General features: G+C 34.3%; 3 protein-coding genes across 4 annotated transcripts; 1 reads left to right on the top strand and 2 right to left on the bottom strand.

The window, feature by feature from the left end:
- The first annotated feature begins 1,697 nt into the window (after nucleotides 1-1,697).
- Nucleotides 1,698-3,611, top strand: LOC108911208 (zinc finger protein 883-like). Its single transcript, XM_018716080.1, has 2 exons — nucleotides 1,698-1,883; nucleotides 1,937-3,611. The coding sequence occupies exons 1-2, from the start codon at nucleotides 1,719-1,721 to the stop codon at nucleotides 3,482-3,484; spliced, it is 1,713 nt and encodes a 570-aa protein (XP_018571596.1). The 5' UTR covers nucleotides 1,698-1,718; the 3' UTR covers nucleotides 3,485-3,611.
- Nucleotides 3,612-5,163: 1,552 nt separating this feature from the next.
- LOC108911209 (gastrula zinc finger protein XlCGF57.1-like) lies at nucleotides 5,164-6,908 on the bottom strand. Its single transcript, XM_018716081.1, has 2 exons — nucleotides 6,731-6,908; nucleotides 5,164-6,674 (listed from the first exon to the last, which is right to left on the bottom strand). Exons 1-2 carry the CDS (start codon nucleotides 6,860-6,862, stop codon nucleotides 5,241-5,243), a joined length of 1,566 nt encoding a protein of 521 aa, XP_018571597.1. The 5' UTR covers nucleotides 6,863-6,908; the 3' UTR covers nucleotides 5,164-5,240.
- A 272-nt stretch (nucleotides 6,909-7,180) lies between these two features.
- Nucleotides 7,181-9,564, bottom strand: LOC108911199 (transmembrane and ubiquitin-like domain-containing protein 1). 2 transcript variants are annotated; one of them, XM_018716070.1, is made up of 6 exons: nucleotides 9,273-9,564; nucleotides 9,079-9,216; nucleotides 8,212-8,460; nucleotides 7,873-8,161; nucleotides 7,488-7,802; nucleotides 7,181-7,434 (listed from the first exon to the last, which is right to left on the bottom strand). In XM_018716070.1, exons 1-6 carry the CDS (start codon nucleotides 9,340-9,342, stop codon nucleotides 7,272-7,274), a joined length of 1,224 nt encoding a protein of 407 aa, XP_018571586.1. In that variant the 5' UTR covers nucleotides 9,343-9,564; the 3' UTR covers nucleotides 7,181-7,271. The 2 variants fall into 2 exon arrangements, with proteins under 2 accessions (XP_018571586.1, XP_018571587.1); XM_018716071.1 differs by having other exon boundaries at nucleotides 9,079-9,210.
- Between the last annotated feature and the right edge of the window lie 9,300 nt (nucleotides 9,565-18,864).

Here is an 18,864-nt window from a genome sequence, read left to right as displayed (position 1 = left end):
TTTTTCAAAAAAACTACGTTGTCAATCGATCTGATATTTTTACACAAGTCAGTTTGCATATTTATTAACAGATTTCAATTGCTTTGAAAACGTTCTTACCATTTTTCTTTTGGTATCGAACCTCCTTAAACGGTCGAACTAGTCACTGTATCACGTGAGTGATTAACAGTTTAGTCATTGGTCAAATTATGAATTACGACGTTGTTGGGCGGGTCTGATGGTCCGATCAACACTAAGAGTCATTCCACACGACAGGCGTCCCATGGCCCGTACCATTGTACGCGTTACGCGTGCCATGACACGGGTCGCGTGAATACGCCTATTATATATTTTTTATTCATGTGACCGAATAGTGGAAATAAGGTGTGTTTATTTACATTCTTACGCCGGTTCCCGGCATAGATTAATACAGCAAGTTCCCAGTTGTAAACAAGATTTTTAAAATTGACTTCGTGCATTCATTGAAAATGTTTACACATTTGATATAAAATATCAATTTATAAAACAAAGTGAAAAGTGACAAAAATAATAGAGTTGACCTAATTATGTATAATTGAAAATATAAATAAACAGAACTTATTTCAACTATTCGGTCACATTAATAAAAAAATATAGTTAGGCGTATTCACAATGGCACGCGTACCATGATGGGCGATATTTTGTGTACTATTCCTCTATCTCTCATCGCTGAGGAAGAGTGGAGTGTTTTCTCCTCAGAGGAATAAGTTTACTTATTCCTCTGAGGTTTTCTCAGCTTGAAACAAGGTTCAAAAGATCTAAAGAGTCTAATTCAGTCACCTTGAGCTTGAGAGCGGTGGGTGTTGCGTTAGCCAATCACGTGCCTGCGTGAATACACTGAGTGCTACCTCCATGTAGTATATGGTCTAAGGGTCCGACCGTTCACTTAACGCAATCCAAACATGATCCAAACTTTTAAATTTAGCGAGGAATCTACACATACTAGTAATGGGCATAATCGACCAATTTTGATAATCGAGTTATCGGTAATCGAGTACTTCTAATAATCGAGTGATCACTCGAGATACGAGATATTGGTCGTTTTCATCCCAGCGGCGCACAAATATGTTTGTATTAGTCATATATTACTTATAAGCGTAGCTAAAAAAAAAAAGCTAACGCACTTCAAAGCCTAACCACTTTTTCGTTTTATTCTAAAAAAAAAGGTTACGCAATCAGTGACTATTTACAGTATGCACTAACATTTTGGGGTGCAACCGTAGGCTAATAATCACTCGAGTGGTGGGAGTAAACATCTCGAGATATCTCGAGTGATCTCAATAATCGAGTACCACTCGATTTTTCACTCGAAATCTCCCATCACTAACACATACTTCTATCCTATAGGATAGAAGTATGTGGGAATCTATTGTCAGTTACTTGTCTTTTTCTCATTCCAACGCAGGGAGACTAGTTCCAACGTATGAAAGAGAATAATGTATAATTTGATGTATGCGCTTTTTTCATTCATGAATTTAAAACTGACTCAAGTCCCATAGTGTGTCCATATGCTATGGAAGTGATATGAATTTCGAAAGGAACGGAAAGACTATTCGTTATTTGATTGGTCGCATTGGTCATTGGTCGTAAAAAGAAGTTTATTATCCGGTTTACGTGCGATGCCAGTGGGCCTTGCCTTGAGATTCTTGAGAAGAAGACGAAAGTGGAATTTCCTAACCATAAAAATAATTTATTAACAAATGTTTAGAATGGAAGTTTCTCAAGCAAATATTGAATTAAAAGATTTCCCAAACATTTGTCGAATTTGTCTCCAATCTGGAGAATTTAAATCCTCTCTCCAAACTAACATCTTTGATTCACACAAAACATGTACCGATACATTAAGAAACATAACAGGCATAGAGGTAAGTGGAGCGGCACATTTTAAAAATTCAGAGGGCAGATTTAATTTTTTTAGATGAGAAAAGATGATAAATTACCAACTAATATATGTGATACCTGTGTGAAACAACTAGATGATATAGAAATATTTATAAAGTTCTGCAAATGCAACGATAATTATCTCAGATCTTTATTAACTGCAGAGGATAAAGATACATTTCATGCATCTGACAACCTTCTTTATGACACTTTTGATGAAGACAGTTTTGATGAAATCGACAACGTAGCACTGTCGGAACGCAAAATTAAAGTTGAATCTGAACTTATAGACAAACCTCCAAAAGAGGAGGGTAAGTTAAATTTGAAAAGTGAATTCAAAAGTAGAAAACGAAAAGTAAATTTGAAGAAAACTGGTAAGCGCATTGAAGAGTGTGAATGCAAAATATGTGGAAAAAAATTTACTAGACGAGGAGGATTGAAACGCCATTCAAAAACTCATTTAGGTATCAAGCCATTTGAATGTGAAACTTGTGGTAAGACTTTTGTAGAGAAGGCCACATTAAATAGACACTGTTTAATACACACAGGTGAAAAACCATTTGAGTGTAACCTCTGTGGAAAAACGACGACTAGGAAAGATCAAATTCTGGAACACATTAATAAACACCATCCTAATGCTGTTAACTGCGATTTCGTTATTACAGAACATAAAAGAAGCGATACTGAGAAAAAAGACTTTCCTACTGAATATAAAAACAATTTTAAAAATGATCCAAGAAACGAAAAGGACATGAATGAACAGGGTAATACAATTAGAGGCAAAATTGAAAGTGGTGAGGAGCAAATTGATTTCAGCTTTGAAATGAACGAAGACGAAAGCACAAAAATTGGCGAGGGGCGACCTTTTAAAACTAAGAAGAGAATCGAAATTTGCCTGTGTAATCTTTGTGGGAAAGTGTTTAGACGAAAGGGGTACTTGAAAAACCATATGGCCATCCATGCCAAAATCAAACCCTTTGAATGCAAAATTTGCGGGAAAGGATTCACGCAGAGGCATGCCCTAACAAGACACAATTTAGTGCATACAAAGGAACGACCGTTTCAATGCAATCTCTGCGGGAAGACCTTTACCAGAAAGGAGATATTAATGGATCATTTAAAAAATCACGAAGAAGGAAGCAAACCTTATCTTTGTTTCCATTGCGGAAAGTGTTTTTCCAACAAGGACTATCTTAGCAAACACTTAAAATACTACTTGCCCGGTAAAGGTAAAAAGAAAACCAACTCGGAAGAGAAAAAGTGCATTTGTCCTCAGTGCGGAAAACAGTTACATTCAGTGTCTTACTTAAAGACGCATCTTCTGACACACACAGGAGAAAAACCGTATGAGTGCAACATATGTGGGAATAGGTTTACAGTTTTGAGGTCTTTGAATCACCACTTGAATATTCACAAAGGTGTAAAGCCGTATCAGTGCACGCAGTGTGACAAAGCCTTTCGAACGTCTGGTTCTCTGCGGAAACATATTTTACTTCACACGGGAGAAAGGCCTTTCAAGTGTACCAGCTGTGAAAAGGGTTTTATCAGACGCAGCCATTTGAAGAGGCATTTGAGGATACATTAGTTGGTCAAACGTCGATAATGTATGTTAAAAGAATGTTGCCAAATAAGCGAGAAATAAGACTTAATCCTTAATATTCCTGGTATTAGCATAGTATGTTTCTATAAATATAACCTGTGCATGTCTCACAGTTTCCTTTTTAAGTGACATACCCCTTACAACTTTTAAATGGATTGTGTGGTGTTAAATTTGGCATCCAATGGTAACAAAGGGGCCGTCGCACGGATCACGCTGCCTTTAACGGTCATTTCTTGATCGAATAGTTTCAAAAAAAAATTCAGCGTATAAAGGAAGTCTTCTACTTTACGAGCCCAACTTTATTACAAAATATTAAATAGAATACCCAGAATACCGTTTTTAAGAAAAACAATTATCTCGGCTCCTATTGATCGAATCGAGACGGTTTTTTTAAATTCATGTTTTTTTAAACACAATTTGATGCAATTGGTTTGATATCTGTGTATTAAAAAATCGCCGAGAAAAGGACCCTAGTTACCGTTTTTTGTTAATAACTTTTTAATTTGCTTCTTAAAAATCTGAAATTTACACAGACGTGAGATAGTGTAATAACCTTTCGATCCTGATTGATCTTGAGCAGAAGATATATGCACCCGCGTTTTCGACTTTATAATTTTGCAAATGGCCGCTATTTTGAAATTGGGAGAGTCCGGATTTCGGGTATTTGTTGAGCATCCCAACAGTTATCTTTTCCCGTAGTTTCATCGAATTTCAGTCAAATTTGTTCTTTTTATTTAATTCTGAAAATTTAGCACATTTTTTTTTCACTGCTAATTTTGCAATGTAAAAAAATTTTGCGAGCTTTCGCAAAAGCCTATGCTTGTAGCACATTTTCTCAGGAACAAAATCGATGAGTATACCTCATATCGATTAGAGGCTTATCTTCGGAGATATAAGCGAAAAACTGAAAAAAGAGCAATTATTTTTTTCTTTTGTAATAAACAGTATGACGCTCGGCCTCTACAAATACACAAATTTAGGCTTTTATTCTGTGTATTTTTTATTTAATTTTAAGCCCATAAAATTCGAGTTAAGCCCGATTTTTGAAACGGGCATGTGTTTGGTCTAATTCGCCCGGATTATAATTTTAATTAAAACTTTTGTACATTACTGAACCTATAATTCGAAAGAAAGATCATAAAAATTAAAGTAATTGTTTGTGAGAAAAATAAATTTGAAATTGTGGCCCATTGTTAGTGGTGTGTTAATTTCGATATGAAATTCATGTTTAAATTAGTAATAGCTAAAATAAACGAGATATTTCCTCCACAAGGATCCACTAACAATCGCTTGAGTTTTCTTAAACTCATGGCAGGCTACCAGTAGCCGTCACTCACGCTTCCCTATCGTTGAGTCTATCTGGTCTGTGCCTTTATTCTTTAATGTCTTTGACGACAACTCATATAAAAGTTATAATCTTTATTTTAATTATTTGTAAGAATTCCCTTCATTTTAGAATAAAAATTACTTTTAACAAAACATTTAAAAAAAAATTACTCTTATTTGCTCACAAAATATGAAAAGAATAGAAGGTAAGATGTCAATAATACAATTAAATGTTGCCGTTTTTTAAATTAATCGCTTTCAAGGTATAGATTCAAACTAATAATAAATTAAGGAATAAAAATGTTCTGTTATAATAAATATATTTTGTTTCAGACAAACACAAATTTTTCATAAGCCAACAAAATTTTCAATAAACAAAACATGGAATAAATATAGAAAATCATATGTTCTTTCTTCAGGTATGTATCCTTAGATGCTGGCTCAACTGATCCTTTCGAATGAAAGTTTTTTCACAAATATCACACTTAAACCGTCGTATGCCCTTATGAATCAAAAGATGTCTGTAAAAACTGGGCCTACGGAACCGTTTGCCGCAGTAGGGGCAAGGATAGGGTTTCTCCCCCCTATGAGCCATCTGATGAGTCTTCAGAGAGTCTTTTGTCAAATAGGTACCACCGCAAATCTCGCATTTGAACCGTTCCCCGGTATGGGTACGGACATGCACGCTCAAATTGGACACCTGCGTAAACTGCTTACCGCAAAAAGAACACAAGAACCTGCCTGGTGTTTTCACTCGCGATTTTGGTCTAGGAACTATTGGTTTTTGGTTGACGTCGTGTATGGCTGCATGCCTTCGTAAGTGGCTGGGAAAGAGGAAATATTTGCCGCACTCCGAGCAGGTGAGTCTGCGTTTTTCTTCGGAATTTTCGTCATGGACTTTCTTATGTCGTTGTAACAACGTGTTTAAATTAAAGGCTGCATCGCACTGGTCACACTTGAACTCTTTTATTTCTGTATGGCTGAGACAGTGACGTTTTAAAGCACTTTTTACAGGGAATATTTTGTGACATACGTCACATTCGTAGTCCTTTGCTCCGGCATGTACACGCATGTGACCCATCAGGTATCTTTTAGAACTAAATGTTTTTCCACAGAAGCTGCACGTTAGAGAATCCAAGCTGCTGCTGAACTCTGGGTTTATAATCTTTTCGTCGTGGGTCTTTATGTGGTTTTCCAAGTGGCTCTCACGGGTAAAAGGCTTGTTGCAAGTTGAACATGCGAATTTTCCATTATGAAGAAAATTGTGGCGCTCGAGTGAATTCTTTTGGGTAAATTTCTTATTGCACAAAGTGCAAGGGAAAAGTTTCATCCCCGTGTGAATGCGCAGATGTCTCTGCAAGTCGCTCTTTCTCGTGAAATATTTATTACAGTATATGCACTTGCACATGTCATTCCTTTTCTTTGTAATCCGATGATCTCTGCTCTCCCTTCTATGACTTTTAATATGACTCCTGAAGGAAACCAAACTAGCAAACACTTTTTCACATTCATTGCAGGGATATATTTTTTCTTTTTCATCTTTGAGATTTTTCTCCAGTGCAGCAATTTCAGGTGTATGATGTTCATCCTTGAGAATTTTCACGGTGATTAAATTTCCTTCTTTGTTTTCATCATTTTCTACTTTTACTTGAATTTCTTCTTCGTGCTGTTCTGTTTTAATTTCATCAGGATTGAGCTTAGTTTCAAGGCTTTTGTCGTTTTCTTGAATTAAAAGAGTTTTAAGTATAGCATCGTTACTTCTGCAAGTTTCAATGAAGCAACGAATGTAGTCTAACTTTTCGATACATGCTGCACATACGGATTTTGGAAGTTTATCGTTTGGTGTTACCTAATAAAATTTGAAACCGAGATAGTTAAATGTTCATGAGACGGGGGCCCACTTACTTTAATGCTGGTGATGCTTTTTAAATTTCGTACAAATTCTGGTATGGCAAACACAGCTTGTAATTCCTCTTTATTGAAACAAAGTCTACATATCTTGGAAAACTCTTCATATGAAACTACAGACTCGGCCATTCTTTCCTTACATACAAAAAATTTTAACTTTCATAAAAATTAAACATTTGCGTGCAGGTTATTTACCAAATGTCAAAAATGTGTGATCATTTGACCTACCAATAGTTTGAACATTTGAACTACCGTAGTTAACTATAGGATCAAAGGCGATTTCCCTTCGTAACGAGGCAATTCTACGGTCAATAAAAATTAAATGAATTATTATTTTGGTATTAACAATTGAGATAAACAGTTAATAAAGCTATAGCACTTCTTTTTAAAATAGATTTTATTTAACTACCAATATAAAATTTGAACTTAAATAAAATTACACAAGCCTTTATGTAAACTTAAAAATAAAAAAATAGAAGTACGTTTTGAAATTAAAAATAAATACGAAAATATTTAAGTAAATACAACATAATAGCCTTTATTGTTGAGGTTGCACACGTTCTCGGGCAAAACGGATGGGTGGCGCAGGTAGGTCTGGGTTGTCTGGAAAATACATCCCGACCAACACTATCGTGAAAATTCCCGTAATCAAAATTAATCCTACAGTAGCTGTAACTGTATACAAATGAGCATAAACATATCTAAAAAAAAAACGCAAGTTACATATATTTCTCTGCAAGAACCTTGCCTTTACCTGAAATACCACGCGGCTAACAAAATAAAGCTGATAAATGCAAATAAAAAATTCCCCAAATCCCAATCTCGGTTTTGGTTGTTGTTATTTATGTTATTGATACCAGCAGAGCTAGGAAATGAATAACCGTCCCTCGCTGTTTCTGAAGAGGCATTTTCGATTGCCTGTGCCCTCTTTTGGTGGATCAAACAGTGCACGACGCAGTTGTCGAAGAGGCCACAACTTTTTAGAGTTTGTGTGTCAGGGCGAAGCACCCTGCCGTTAAATATCAACCTTACTAGTTTGTTGGAAGATAATTCTGTCTGAAAATGTCTCCTAAAAGAACCATGTTTTACAATTTTAAGCGAATATTCAAGCTTTAGTTACTAATTAAAAATTTACCCACTTTTTAAAATCTCCCAACATCTCCTCTAACCTACCATCCACCAGTTTCAAATCGTCATTGATATATTTTAATTTAATAGTTATCGCAGGTTTATTATCGGAAGGTATACTACGTTCGTTATTCTCCGAGCTTTGTTCATTCCTATCATTCAAACTAGTCGACGTGGTATCCTGCTCTGCATAATTATGTTCCATTACGGTATGTTCACTGCTGTCTAATATCGTTTCTATTCTGTCTTGGTTCCGAGAAGGATCCGTGGTTTCGGAACCTGGGGATTCATCGTTACCATCTACAAACAAAAAGTAGCAAATTTACAGAGCATAACAATCTATATCATACCTCTATTTGTGCTAGTCCAGTTGTTATAAAATGCCAAACGCCTCTGTCTCAACACACAAGCGTCGGCATCCATCGTTTCGATTATATTTTGCTCCTCCCCACGATCCAAATTCTCAGGAGGGTCTGGGACAGGGGCACTCTCGTTACTGGTACTAGCCTCATGAGATATGTGATCACTAGGGACTGGTTCCGTGGTAGCCGACACGGTTATGGGAGGTTCTTCGACAATTGGAGGTACTATACTAGAGCCTGACGTAATATTTAATTAGTTTAGTACATTACACAGCAAGTGAGAAAAAACAGCTTACGTTTATTACATACGATATTTACTATTAATGGAATATTTAAAAAATAATCAGTGATGATAATACCTTAAATATATAAACAAGTTTTTAGTTAAGTGGTGATGGTACGTGGTTTGTTATGAAATCATTTCAATATCGAATCTGCTTAAAATTTATACTAAAATTAACTTACTCTTAAAATACTTTTCTTAAACTTTATATGCTAGTTTATTATACGGCATTACATATGACTGATTTATTAGTCAAGATTAATCTACCATGATTTGTAAGGATTTTATTTATATGTTCTATAAATACATTTCGCATCAAAATTAACGGTAAAAATGGATCCCAATTTTCTAGTTGATTTTCTTGTGAACTACTAATCTGATTTTAATGATCTTATGACCAAATTAACCATTTTTTACATGAACTTCATACAGTTTTACGTAGCACGTCATAAAAATGCATGAAGTAAAAGTTTAACTGAACCAATAAGGCATAAAAAACTATCAACAATTATTTAGATATAAATAAAACTTTGCCTTCCATGACCTTGCGCAATGAAAGCAGTGACATATACCTTCTGTGATGGTAACAGTTTCCGTGTGGTTGGTCAATCTTCGGTGAGCCCTGTGTCTCCTTCTTTCCAGCAACAGAACTGTCCTCACATGCCTCTGTTCAGATATATTGGTAGTCCACCAGGCTAGTGTAACTGAAACTCCAAAATGTCAAAACCTGCAGCCTTTTCCACACTTCACACTGTGCTCAACTTACCTATAATTACGGCGAGGAGAGCGATAAAAAAATGTGTCACCTCGTCGCCTATACCCTCGATTAGTGTCATGTTTGTTTAATGTTTACCTTGATAAACAAGAAACTTTACAAATAAGCCCAATTTGTTTACCACTGACGCACTTCGAATAGTTGCACTAAAGTTACACGATTATTATTTAAAACGATGTTTATAAATCGATTTTACGACATTTGCTCATGCAATAGCTGATTAAAAACACGTAAGTTTAATCAAATATTTATTAAATAAGTTGAACTTAGGAAGTAGACATTTATGAATAAAACAGCATGTTTATTTATCGACATAAATCATTGAGTTAACGAGGTGTGCGATAGATGTCGCAACAAACCAAATAACTTCAAAATATAAATATACAAAGTCAACGATAGATGGCACTTGGTATACTTATTACAATATTTTGAAATTCTTGAAAATACATATTTAAATAAATAGTAAAACAAGTAAAAAAGTAAAAAAAAATTAATATTTTCATTCATTCATTCATTTTCAAGAATGGGTTGTTATAACAAACATGTTTTTAGAAAAAAAAACAACCATCCAGGTTCCTAGAATGTTAAGTAATAAGTTGCGTCAGCGAGTTTAGGAGAGATTCTCCTGTGGTTAGGAGGGAACTTAACAATACCGCATCTAAATTGCTTATTTATCTTCTGATAAGACGAGATTAACTTGCCTTTATGCTTTAAATAGCTAGTTATGTAATGCGGGAACCTCGAATGCAACGCGGGGCGTAGGACTCCGAGTCTGAATAGCAGAACAGCTCTTCAAAATGTACACGACTGTCTATCCTAACTTCCTAACTATCCAGTCTAAGTACTCTAAGTAGTCACATCTAGGAATATGTGTATTGGAAACTTCTCCAATTATTAGTGAACATAGTGGATGGAAGGAATACTAATGTCATAAGCTCGTTTCGCAAATATCTGGAGAAATATTTAGAATTTTTTATATATACCGTGTTGAATGACGAATAGGGGCAAAAGAAATTTATGTCAGGGCCACTGTGTATATATACTTAAAATATTCTCCGTTATGACTGTGTGCTGTACATATTAAATTCCTGGCAATTAACTTGCAATTCAACATCTACATATAGGTATGTAGTAAAACGGACATTAAATGAATCGTGGATATAATTTCTGACCGTTTTTCGCCATATTATGTCAGGTAGATATAGGCGGAAGCGCGGAAAGTTAGTATCTCTCGGAATCAGTTCCTTGTTGCAAAGAATTTCGTAATCATCATAATAAGAATTCAAGGAAGTGGGCTCGTATTCAGAGGTAGAAAAAGAATTTATTTATTAGCTTTCTAATATTTACCGATTATATGGAATAGAGCATCTTGAAATTTATGTCTGATACCAGTTTTACATGACAATATTTTTTGTTTAGTTTTTGTTACGAGATTCTACTTTTCCTCAATATTGGGTAGTTATTATGTAAGTTCATTATTTATAGAATAAAATCGTCATCAATAAGTAGCATATAACGTGCATTCAATTAGACAATATCATTATTAAGAACTGTAAATATTAAAGGTCTAAGTATAGAACCTCGCGGAACTCCTGGAGCCTGAGCGATTTCAGCAGATTCGGCTCCTAAAACTTGAACAAAGTGAAATATATGAGTAAATAAGCAACAACATCAGTTTGTTTTCACCGACGAATATAAAAATTGCAGGACTTAATCGTGATCTATACCTATATACGTCCGACTTAATTAAAGTCCAGTAATTCTGTTGGTATCCGCTGCTAAGTCGTGTGAAACAATTAGCAAACAGAGCGCAGATAGAATCATTTTAATCATTATAGAAAGTTGCTGTAATTATGGGTACCATTTTAATTAAAGCCCAACAAAGACGCATTGTATAAGCGCAATTTATATGTTACGAGTTTGAAAATGTAATTTTGTAACGCAAATGTGAATGTCGCCTTGTTTGTATATACAGGGCGGCGGGGGCATTTTGGGACTTCAGGTTAGCTAATAGCTATACAATAAAAAAAATATTATTTTATCTAACATGTCGTTGCTTTTTGCCTTGTTGGCTAAAGGACTTTTTTCACTAGTCTTAGCCTCGTTTTTAATCAATAAAATACGTAAAATTTAAAGAGTAGGTATTAGTACTAGTTATTTTTTATTCTATAGTGTGAAGTTTTGCGTTTCTATTCAAGAATAATGAAAAAAGAAAACATTCAGAAATACAAAAGCATTCGCCTTTGTTAAAATTAGCTAAAAAGAAAAAGTATGCCAAAATGTTGACACTTACGATAAAGGGAAATAACTGTCTTGTAAGTCTTGTTCGTTGATTGGATACTGCAGCTGCCAGGAACGTTTCGTCGTTCTAAATATTGTTAGGTTAGGACAAATTGAAATTTTGTGGAAAAGCTCCATTTGTGGTGGAAAATATATATAGATTATTACATTCTATGCATGCGTTGCAAAGAAAACATTTACTGTTTCCCTCGTAAAAGAACAAATTACATAAATTCAAATTCGTCTTTATATCTGATAGAGTACGCTTATATAAAAACAACCTTGAAATCGATTTACACTCTCAATCTTCTCATTGTCATTGTGGAAATTGCAACGCGCTAAGCACTTCTACAAACAACAAACAAAGTCATTCTCACAGCCGGCTTATCTTTAACAATTGTGATTTATGATTTGCAATGCGGCAATGGGATAAAAATATCAACTTATGCCATTTAGTAAACGCCACTATCTGCTTATTTGTCATTTCATTACGAGTTACTGTTTAATATGGAAAGCAAATGCATTGCTAATTGCTATTGTAATGTTTTTAATAACATTGGGGGTTCATGAATTAATTGAATAATTTTTAGACGCCGTTGATAGGTGTCACAACGTATGTCTCATTGGCTATGCCACAGACTTTTAGAAGTCTGTGGGCTATGCTCACTGGCAACAATCCAGTCGAGTGCAACAAGAGATTTGAGATTTAAAAGTTAAGTTAAATAGTGTTGATAACAACTTAGTGACTTGACATCTGATTTCGTTTTTAACATGTAAAATAAATTCTGGTGCGGTTTTCTTCTCGTGTTCTTTTTATTTGTTGCGATTGCGAAGGTGCTAGGTTTATTATATGTTTGTGGTGCTAGGTGCTATTTAAACGACTTTTACTAGTTTTAGTAAGTATAAGAAAGAGATAAGAGATTGAGTTCTTTTAATTTAAGCCTTATTATTTAGCTATAATACTGTCAGCTATTGGTGATGAATGGTGATATTACTGATATTACTTGAGATAAGTTAATAGAAACAGTCTCATAAGGCCATGTCTTGAATACATTCATTGAAGTAATCAAGTATAACACTTGACTTTTTTATTCCTTTGGAAACAAGAATTTGTGACATTTAGAGAACAGAAATATCACAGTGACAAGAAACTGTGAGGGTGCTCCTAGAAATTTATACTTTGCAAAAGACCTAGAAATTTCTCTCAGACTATTTTTGTTGTCGCATAAAATACGTTTTCCAACTCTTAATTCATGTTTTTATAAAAATATCTTTAAGTTAATTAAACAATAAAAATAACTTAAAGTTTTTCTTGCCCAACTTATGACGGGCAATTAAAACCACAAACAACATATCAAACGTGCAATTAACAAAAACTAATTAAGTGCACCAGGAATGCCATGTTATGTGGTTAGTTAATAACATTAGAAATTAAAACACGAACACGCAACTAAAATTGCTTCGTTATCTAAAAATGATCAGCAGATAATTACGAAAATATTATACAACAGGCCTCTGGAGCATTCACAGTTAATGTTAACAGTATAATAATTAATTAATTACGAGTAAATTATGTTGATGGTTGTGATATATTATTTCACGTGAAATATTCAACACTCAAAAATAGTAATATTAAAAAATATCTTGTCATAAGGTAACATTTTAATTCTGTTTCCTAAATCCTAAATGTCAACTTTAGTCAATCGGGATAAAATTACATTTTTTCTCCCTTCAGTTTGTTACTTATTAATTTATTTAGATAAATTGCTTTAGTAACATGGGTATTTATTTAATTTATTTAATTCATACAACTTCTAAATTCTTTTGATGTCTGCCTTAGAACCAGATAAAATTGTCACAGAAAAGCATCTGAAACAGTGGCCCGAGTAGTATTTAAGATGTGGCAGATCTTTAAACGGAAGATTTCAAAAGAAATTATTAGACAGCTGCTGTTGTTTTTGGCGAGATAAAAATATGGGGTTAAAATTTTAGCATTCTCGTGTCTACTGTAATATCAGACGGATAATAATATTCAATTAGGGTTTTTACGTCGCCACTGTCGCCAGTCTATCAGACAGTCAGACTCTTGAAGGGCGGAGACCACATAAGGGCATACCGTTTTTGTTCTTTGTTGAAGTCTAATCAATACAGATGATGACACGAGTCTACCACTGCTTGGTATCATCGTCTGGTTGACCGTAAAAACAGCTGTCGCTGGTCCGCATATGATTCACTTTCCTCGGCTGATTTATTTACAAGGGTGTGGACAGGAAAATGGGGGTAATTTTCGGTTTAAGTGAAACATATGAGTTGTCAGTAGATAAGTAACTGCACACGCCCAAAATAAGTAGATAATTGGTTGGCAATAAGGTCATATGTTCTTGTACATACAGTACAAGATAGGTATTAACGCAGGGGTGTTGAAATATTGTTTTTGGTTGAACTTGTATTTCGTAATTTTTGTGCAAAACATAATATTGCGATTTACCGCGTCGGATGATGTATTTGTACACTGAAACTATTTTTCTAGCACTCAAAAGACAAATAGGTACGCAGAATCTGTTAATAATAAAATGATATCCTAACTATTTTTAAATAAAAAATAACGCTTAAAATTATGATTAGGAATTTAAATATTAGTAATAGTATTGTATAAGTAAATATTTACTTATACAACGGTAATAGCTGTGGTAATAGACTCTTTTAGTGTGATGTCACATATTTAGGCAACCCGCAACAATTTGTCATAGTTGAAATTGTACCTACAGACCGAATCTGACCCTTGTGTACTATTTACATAGATAGGTACTATAAACATTTATTTATTTTTACAAAGATTTGGAAATATTTAAAAACAACCAACACGTGTATCGTAAATGATATGTTATCGATATCATCATTAGCGTATTTTCTCTTGTTTTGTTTAATCTTGGCATTTTCTAGTTCTACTAAGTATTGTTATTGTTTTTCTTGGTGTCAGTGTGTTTATTGATATAATTATAATTTATTAATTACTATAAAAGTCAATATTGTTCTATAAATTTAAATATATAAATTCTATAATGCTATTAGTTTGTTAGTTGGGGTTTGAAACTTTTTAAATATTTGCCAGAATATCGCAATATTTAAGGTCGTGAAAAAGAAGCCATATTTTTGGTACTTATATCTTATGTCCAAAGTACATAAGGTCGAAAATCGATATAGTAAAAATATTGAGAAATTCTTCATAACTATGGAGTTGCCTATTATTTGTCATATGTGACGTCACTACTAAAAAGGTCTATTACAGCTTTATGTTTATAATTTAATTGACTAAGGTGTATAAATTGCTTTTACAAGTATGTTTTGCAACCCAAAAATCATGTAATTTTTGACAATAGCTCAATCTGGTAATGATGATTTTCTCCCATTTTCTTGAATCGACGTATTTTTCATTTATCTTGTGCAAAAAAATCAGTTTCTTTTTCAAAAATTTTTCTCAAAATAATTATTGAAAACGGAGCGCGGGAAAACGTATGGAAGCCATGTTGTGACGTCATACCATTCGTTTGCCGCTAGTCCACACACTTGATTGGCTCTCACACACATTTATATCGTCCCTTTCTCCATATAATGACGCAAGTTCACTATCACTGTTATCACTGCCTTCTTGTAACATTATTCATACCAGCACGCAGCGTCTAATAAAGGCTTCGTCTCCAGGAAGTCATCTTCAATTTTTTTTAACATGTTTACATCGAAATTTCCATTCTTCTACTGAAAATAGTCATCGCAAATAGTCTCACTGTAAATTAAATTAACATTCCTGTCTGCTTCAAAGCAGCTCAAACCAATTGGATGGGGTTTAAATCTGGTTAGTACGGTGAAAACATTAAATCCATGATCATTTAAAAATTTTGTTATTTCTAGTTTTGACCTAACGAAATCCTATTTTCTTGAGAAGTCTTTTAATTCTTTTTCAAGAACCTAAATCATTATTATCCTGGACAAATTTTTCCTGAATTTTCTAATGACAGTTTTCTCTATCGGTGTAAAAACTGCCGACAATACGTTGAAGGAAAACCATATCGAAGTCATCTGAGTCAGTCTTGGGAGTTGATTTTCGCCGTTTCTTATTTGGTGTTAAAAACTTGATAATAGCATTGGTTTGTTTGGCAATGTTTTGAACACTTGTTTTGCTGATTCCGATCGCAAGAGCAGCTCGTTCTTGTTCATTTTTAAGTTCCTTGACGGGTAGATTCACGCTGCATATAATGTTTCATATTTGCTACCACGTCTTTTTTTGTCACTTTCAAAGCACAATCCATTGTCACTTCTGGTTTCTCTTTCNTAGATTTAAATATATAAATTCTATAATTCTATTAGTTTGTTACTTGGGGTTTGAAACTTTTTAAATATTTGTCAGAATATCGCAATATTTAAGGTCACGACAAAGAAGCAATTTTTTTGGTACTTATGACATATGTCCAAAGTTCATACGGTCGAAAATCGATCTAGTAAAAATATTGAGAAATTCTTGATAACACTATGGGGTTGCCTATTATTTGGCGTATGTGACGTCACTACTAAAAAGGCCTATTACAGCTTTATGTTTATAATTTAATTGTCATCTAAGGTGTATAAATTGCTTTTACAAGTATGTTTCACAACCGAAAAATCATGAAATTTTTGACAAATAACTCAATCTGGTAATGATGGTTTTCTCCTATTTCCATGAATCGGTGCATTTGGCATATGTCTTGTGCAAAAAAAATCTGTTTCTTTTCCAACAATTTCTCTCTCAAAATAATTATTGAAAATGGAGCGCGGGAAAACGTACGGAAGCCATGTTGTGACGTCATACCATTCGTTTGCCGCTAGTCCACACACTTGATTGGTTTTCACATACATTTATATCGTCCCTTTCTCCACATAATGACGCAAGTTCACTATCACTGTTATCACTGCCTTCTTGTAACATTATCCATACCAGCGTCTAATAAAGGCTTCGTCTCCAGGAAGTCATCTTCAATTTTTTTTAACATGTTTACATCGAAATTTCCATTCTTCTACTGAAAATAGTCATCGCAAATAGTCTCAGCGGATGTAAATTAAAGTCAACATTCCTGTCTGCTTCAAAGCAGCTTAAACCAATTGGATGAGGTTTAAATCTGGTTAGTACGGTGAAAACATTAAATCATCATTTAAAAATTTAGTTATTTCTAGTTTTGACCTAACGAAATCCTATTTTCTTGAGAAGTCTTTTAATTCTTTTTCAAGAACCTAAATCATTATTATCCTGGACAAATTTTTCCTGAATTTTCTAATGACAGTTTTCTCTATCGGTGTAAAAACTGCCGACAATACGTTGAAGGAAAACCATATCGAAGTCATCTGAGTCAGTCTTGGGAGTTGATTTTCGCCGTTTCTTATTTGGTGTTAAAAACTTGATAATAGCATTGGTTTGTTTGGCAATGTTTTGAACACTTGTTTTGCTGATTCCGATCGCAAGAGCAGCTCGTTCTTGTTCATTTTTAAGTTCCTTGACGGGTAGATTCACGCTGCATATAATGTTTCATATTTGCTACCACGTCTTTTTTTGTCACTTTCAAAGCACAATCCATTGTCACTTCTGGTTTCTCTTTCCGCGTGCAGAACGCATCTGTGGGCGGAGCTATCTCAGACGTCAGACGCAAACTTATTTGTGTCGGTCTATACCAATTAACATTGACATTTGCCTAGAGTTACCGAATTGTGCTTATTTGAACAATCAGTGTTATCTTTGTTATAAGCTGATGCTTACGTGTAAGGTGGCTTATGAGACAATTTTCTTTTCTCGGAATGAATGAATTACCGGGCAATAACACTCTGTTGTACTGCGGCAAAAATTCCACCCGTCCGTAGTATTATATTCAAATCAGAAACTAGTAGGCAGTGAGAGAGACCTTTATTAATTTCAAAAGCATGTTCCCACATTCCTATATGAGACGGAGGTGTGTCCTGAGAAGAAGGACCGACTATTTATGGGCAATGGACACGGATACAGTGCGTTCTGCTCGGTGCAGTTCAATTCAATTCAGTTTTACTTTGTATTCCATGATCGTACTTATGTATGTAACATTGTAAGCAGTGTTGGTTGACCTAAACGACTACAGACGTTTATGTTTGGCAATTGCTTATTTCCACAAATGTTTCGAAATCATAGACTTTTGATACAAGATACAAGGTGTTTGTGACAGTCTAATTTTATCTGCAAATTTATAATATTGTATTGACCACAACTGTGACATATCACGTACCTACCGATACAAAATATGTTCAATAACTGTTATTTTCCTCGACCGGCTCTTGACTTTGTGTTTTTTCCTGGTGGGTATATTGAATAGGTACCCGCACAGTGCAGCTTTATGCGGGTCGTTTTTTAATATGAAGTAATCCAGTTACTAAGGGTCACTCCAAACGACCTTTGTCAGATTTGACGAGGTTTTAATTACGGGACTGACTTTATTCATGTACTCAAGGATTACAGTTAGGTTTAGAGAGGATTTCGATTTACGTCAGTCAATATTTTATTCTTATCAAAAAAATATTAACTTTATTGTTGGCTCTCGTATTTTTAATTAAGGTATTAGTCTAATTTAAACAAATTAAAAAAATATACCATCCTTTAACACAAACGACACTTTAATGGAAATACCGTGCCGTAGAGGATTTCTAAAAAATCTTATCAAATGAGTTAAAAACAAATATATTTGTTATTTTTTCTAAGTTTGATGTTTGTTTACAGGGTATCTCAAATTTGAGGGTCACTTTATTAAATATTCCCTATACATAGGAGTTATAGAATTTGAGATATTAATATTTAAAGAAAAAAGAACCCCTCACAAATCAAACGGAAATTGGCTTTCGGTGAAATCGGCCGAATTTTGGATATGTTGTTCCATTCGGTGTCCAGATCAAAAGTCTCCACGGGTACGAAGCTCGAAAATCTTCCCTGCGAACAGTACCCAGCTTGGAAGGTTAGAGACCGGTAATAATCACCGATTTTCGCTGATTTTACCTCTACCCTTTTATAAATTGTACTTAGACCATAAAACTTAGAAATAGTTATTTATGAATTAAGCCGGTTATGTTATTCCCGAGTTTTATGATGGCAAGCTTGGGTTTGGAGGGACTTACGGGTCACTCAACGTAGCCGCGGTCAAAGGATAGATAGCATTTACCTTATAATTACTTTATAAGGGAATCCCTTAGAGATAACGAATTTGATTGGTTCATTTAAGAATAATTTTGACCTGACGAGTGAAGAGAAGTACAGAGAGAT

This window comes from Anoplophora glabripennis, unplaced genomic scaffold, assembly GCF_000390285.2.
Source record: "Anoplophora glabripennis isolate ALB-LARVAE unplaced genomic scaffold, Agla_2.0 scaffold144, whole genome shotgun sequence".
Classification (NCBI taxonomy): domain Eukaryota; kingdom Metazoa; phylum Arthropoda; class Insecta; order Coleoptera; family Cerambycidae; genus Anoplophora; species Anoplophora glabripennis.
This window is presented reverse-complemented; position numbering and strand designations above follow the sequence as displayed.

What these genes read in the sequence shown, in the direction of transcription:
- LOC108911208 (XM_018716080.1), top strand. Translation starts at nt 1,719, where the DNA reads ATGTTTAGAATGGAAGTTTCTCAAGCAAATATTGAATTAAAAGATTTC. An exon ending in GAAACATAACAGGCATAGAG is followed by an intron (nt 1,884 to 1,936) that starts GTAAGTGGAGCG and finishes TAATTTTTTTAG; the next exon opens with ATGAGAAAAGATGATAAATT.
- LOC108911209 (XM_018716081.1), bottom strand. Translation starts at nt 6,862, where the DNA reads ATGGCCGAGTCTGTAGTTTCATATGAAGAGTTTTCCAAGATATGTAGA. An exon ending in AAAGCATCACCAGCATTAAA is followed by an intron (nt 6,675 to 6,730) that starts GTAAGTGGGCCC and finishes AAATTTTATTAG; the next exon opens with GTAACACCAAACGATAAACT.
- LOC108911199 (XM_018716070.1), bottom strand. Translation starts at nt 9,342, where the DNA reads ATGACACTAATCGAGGGTATAGGCGACGAGGTGACACATTTTTTTATC. An exon ending in AACTGTTACCATCACAGAAG is followed by an intron (nt 8,461 to 9,078) that starts GTATATGTCACT and finishes ATATTACGTCAG; the next exon opens with GCTCTAGTATAGTACCTCCA. An exon ending in TTAGCCGCGTGGTATTTCAG is followed by an intron (nt 7,435 to 7,487) that starts GTAAAGGCAAGG and finishes TTTTTTTTTTAG; the next exon opens with ATATGTTTATGCTCATTTGT.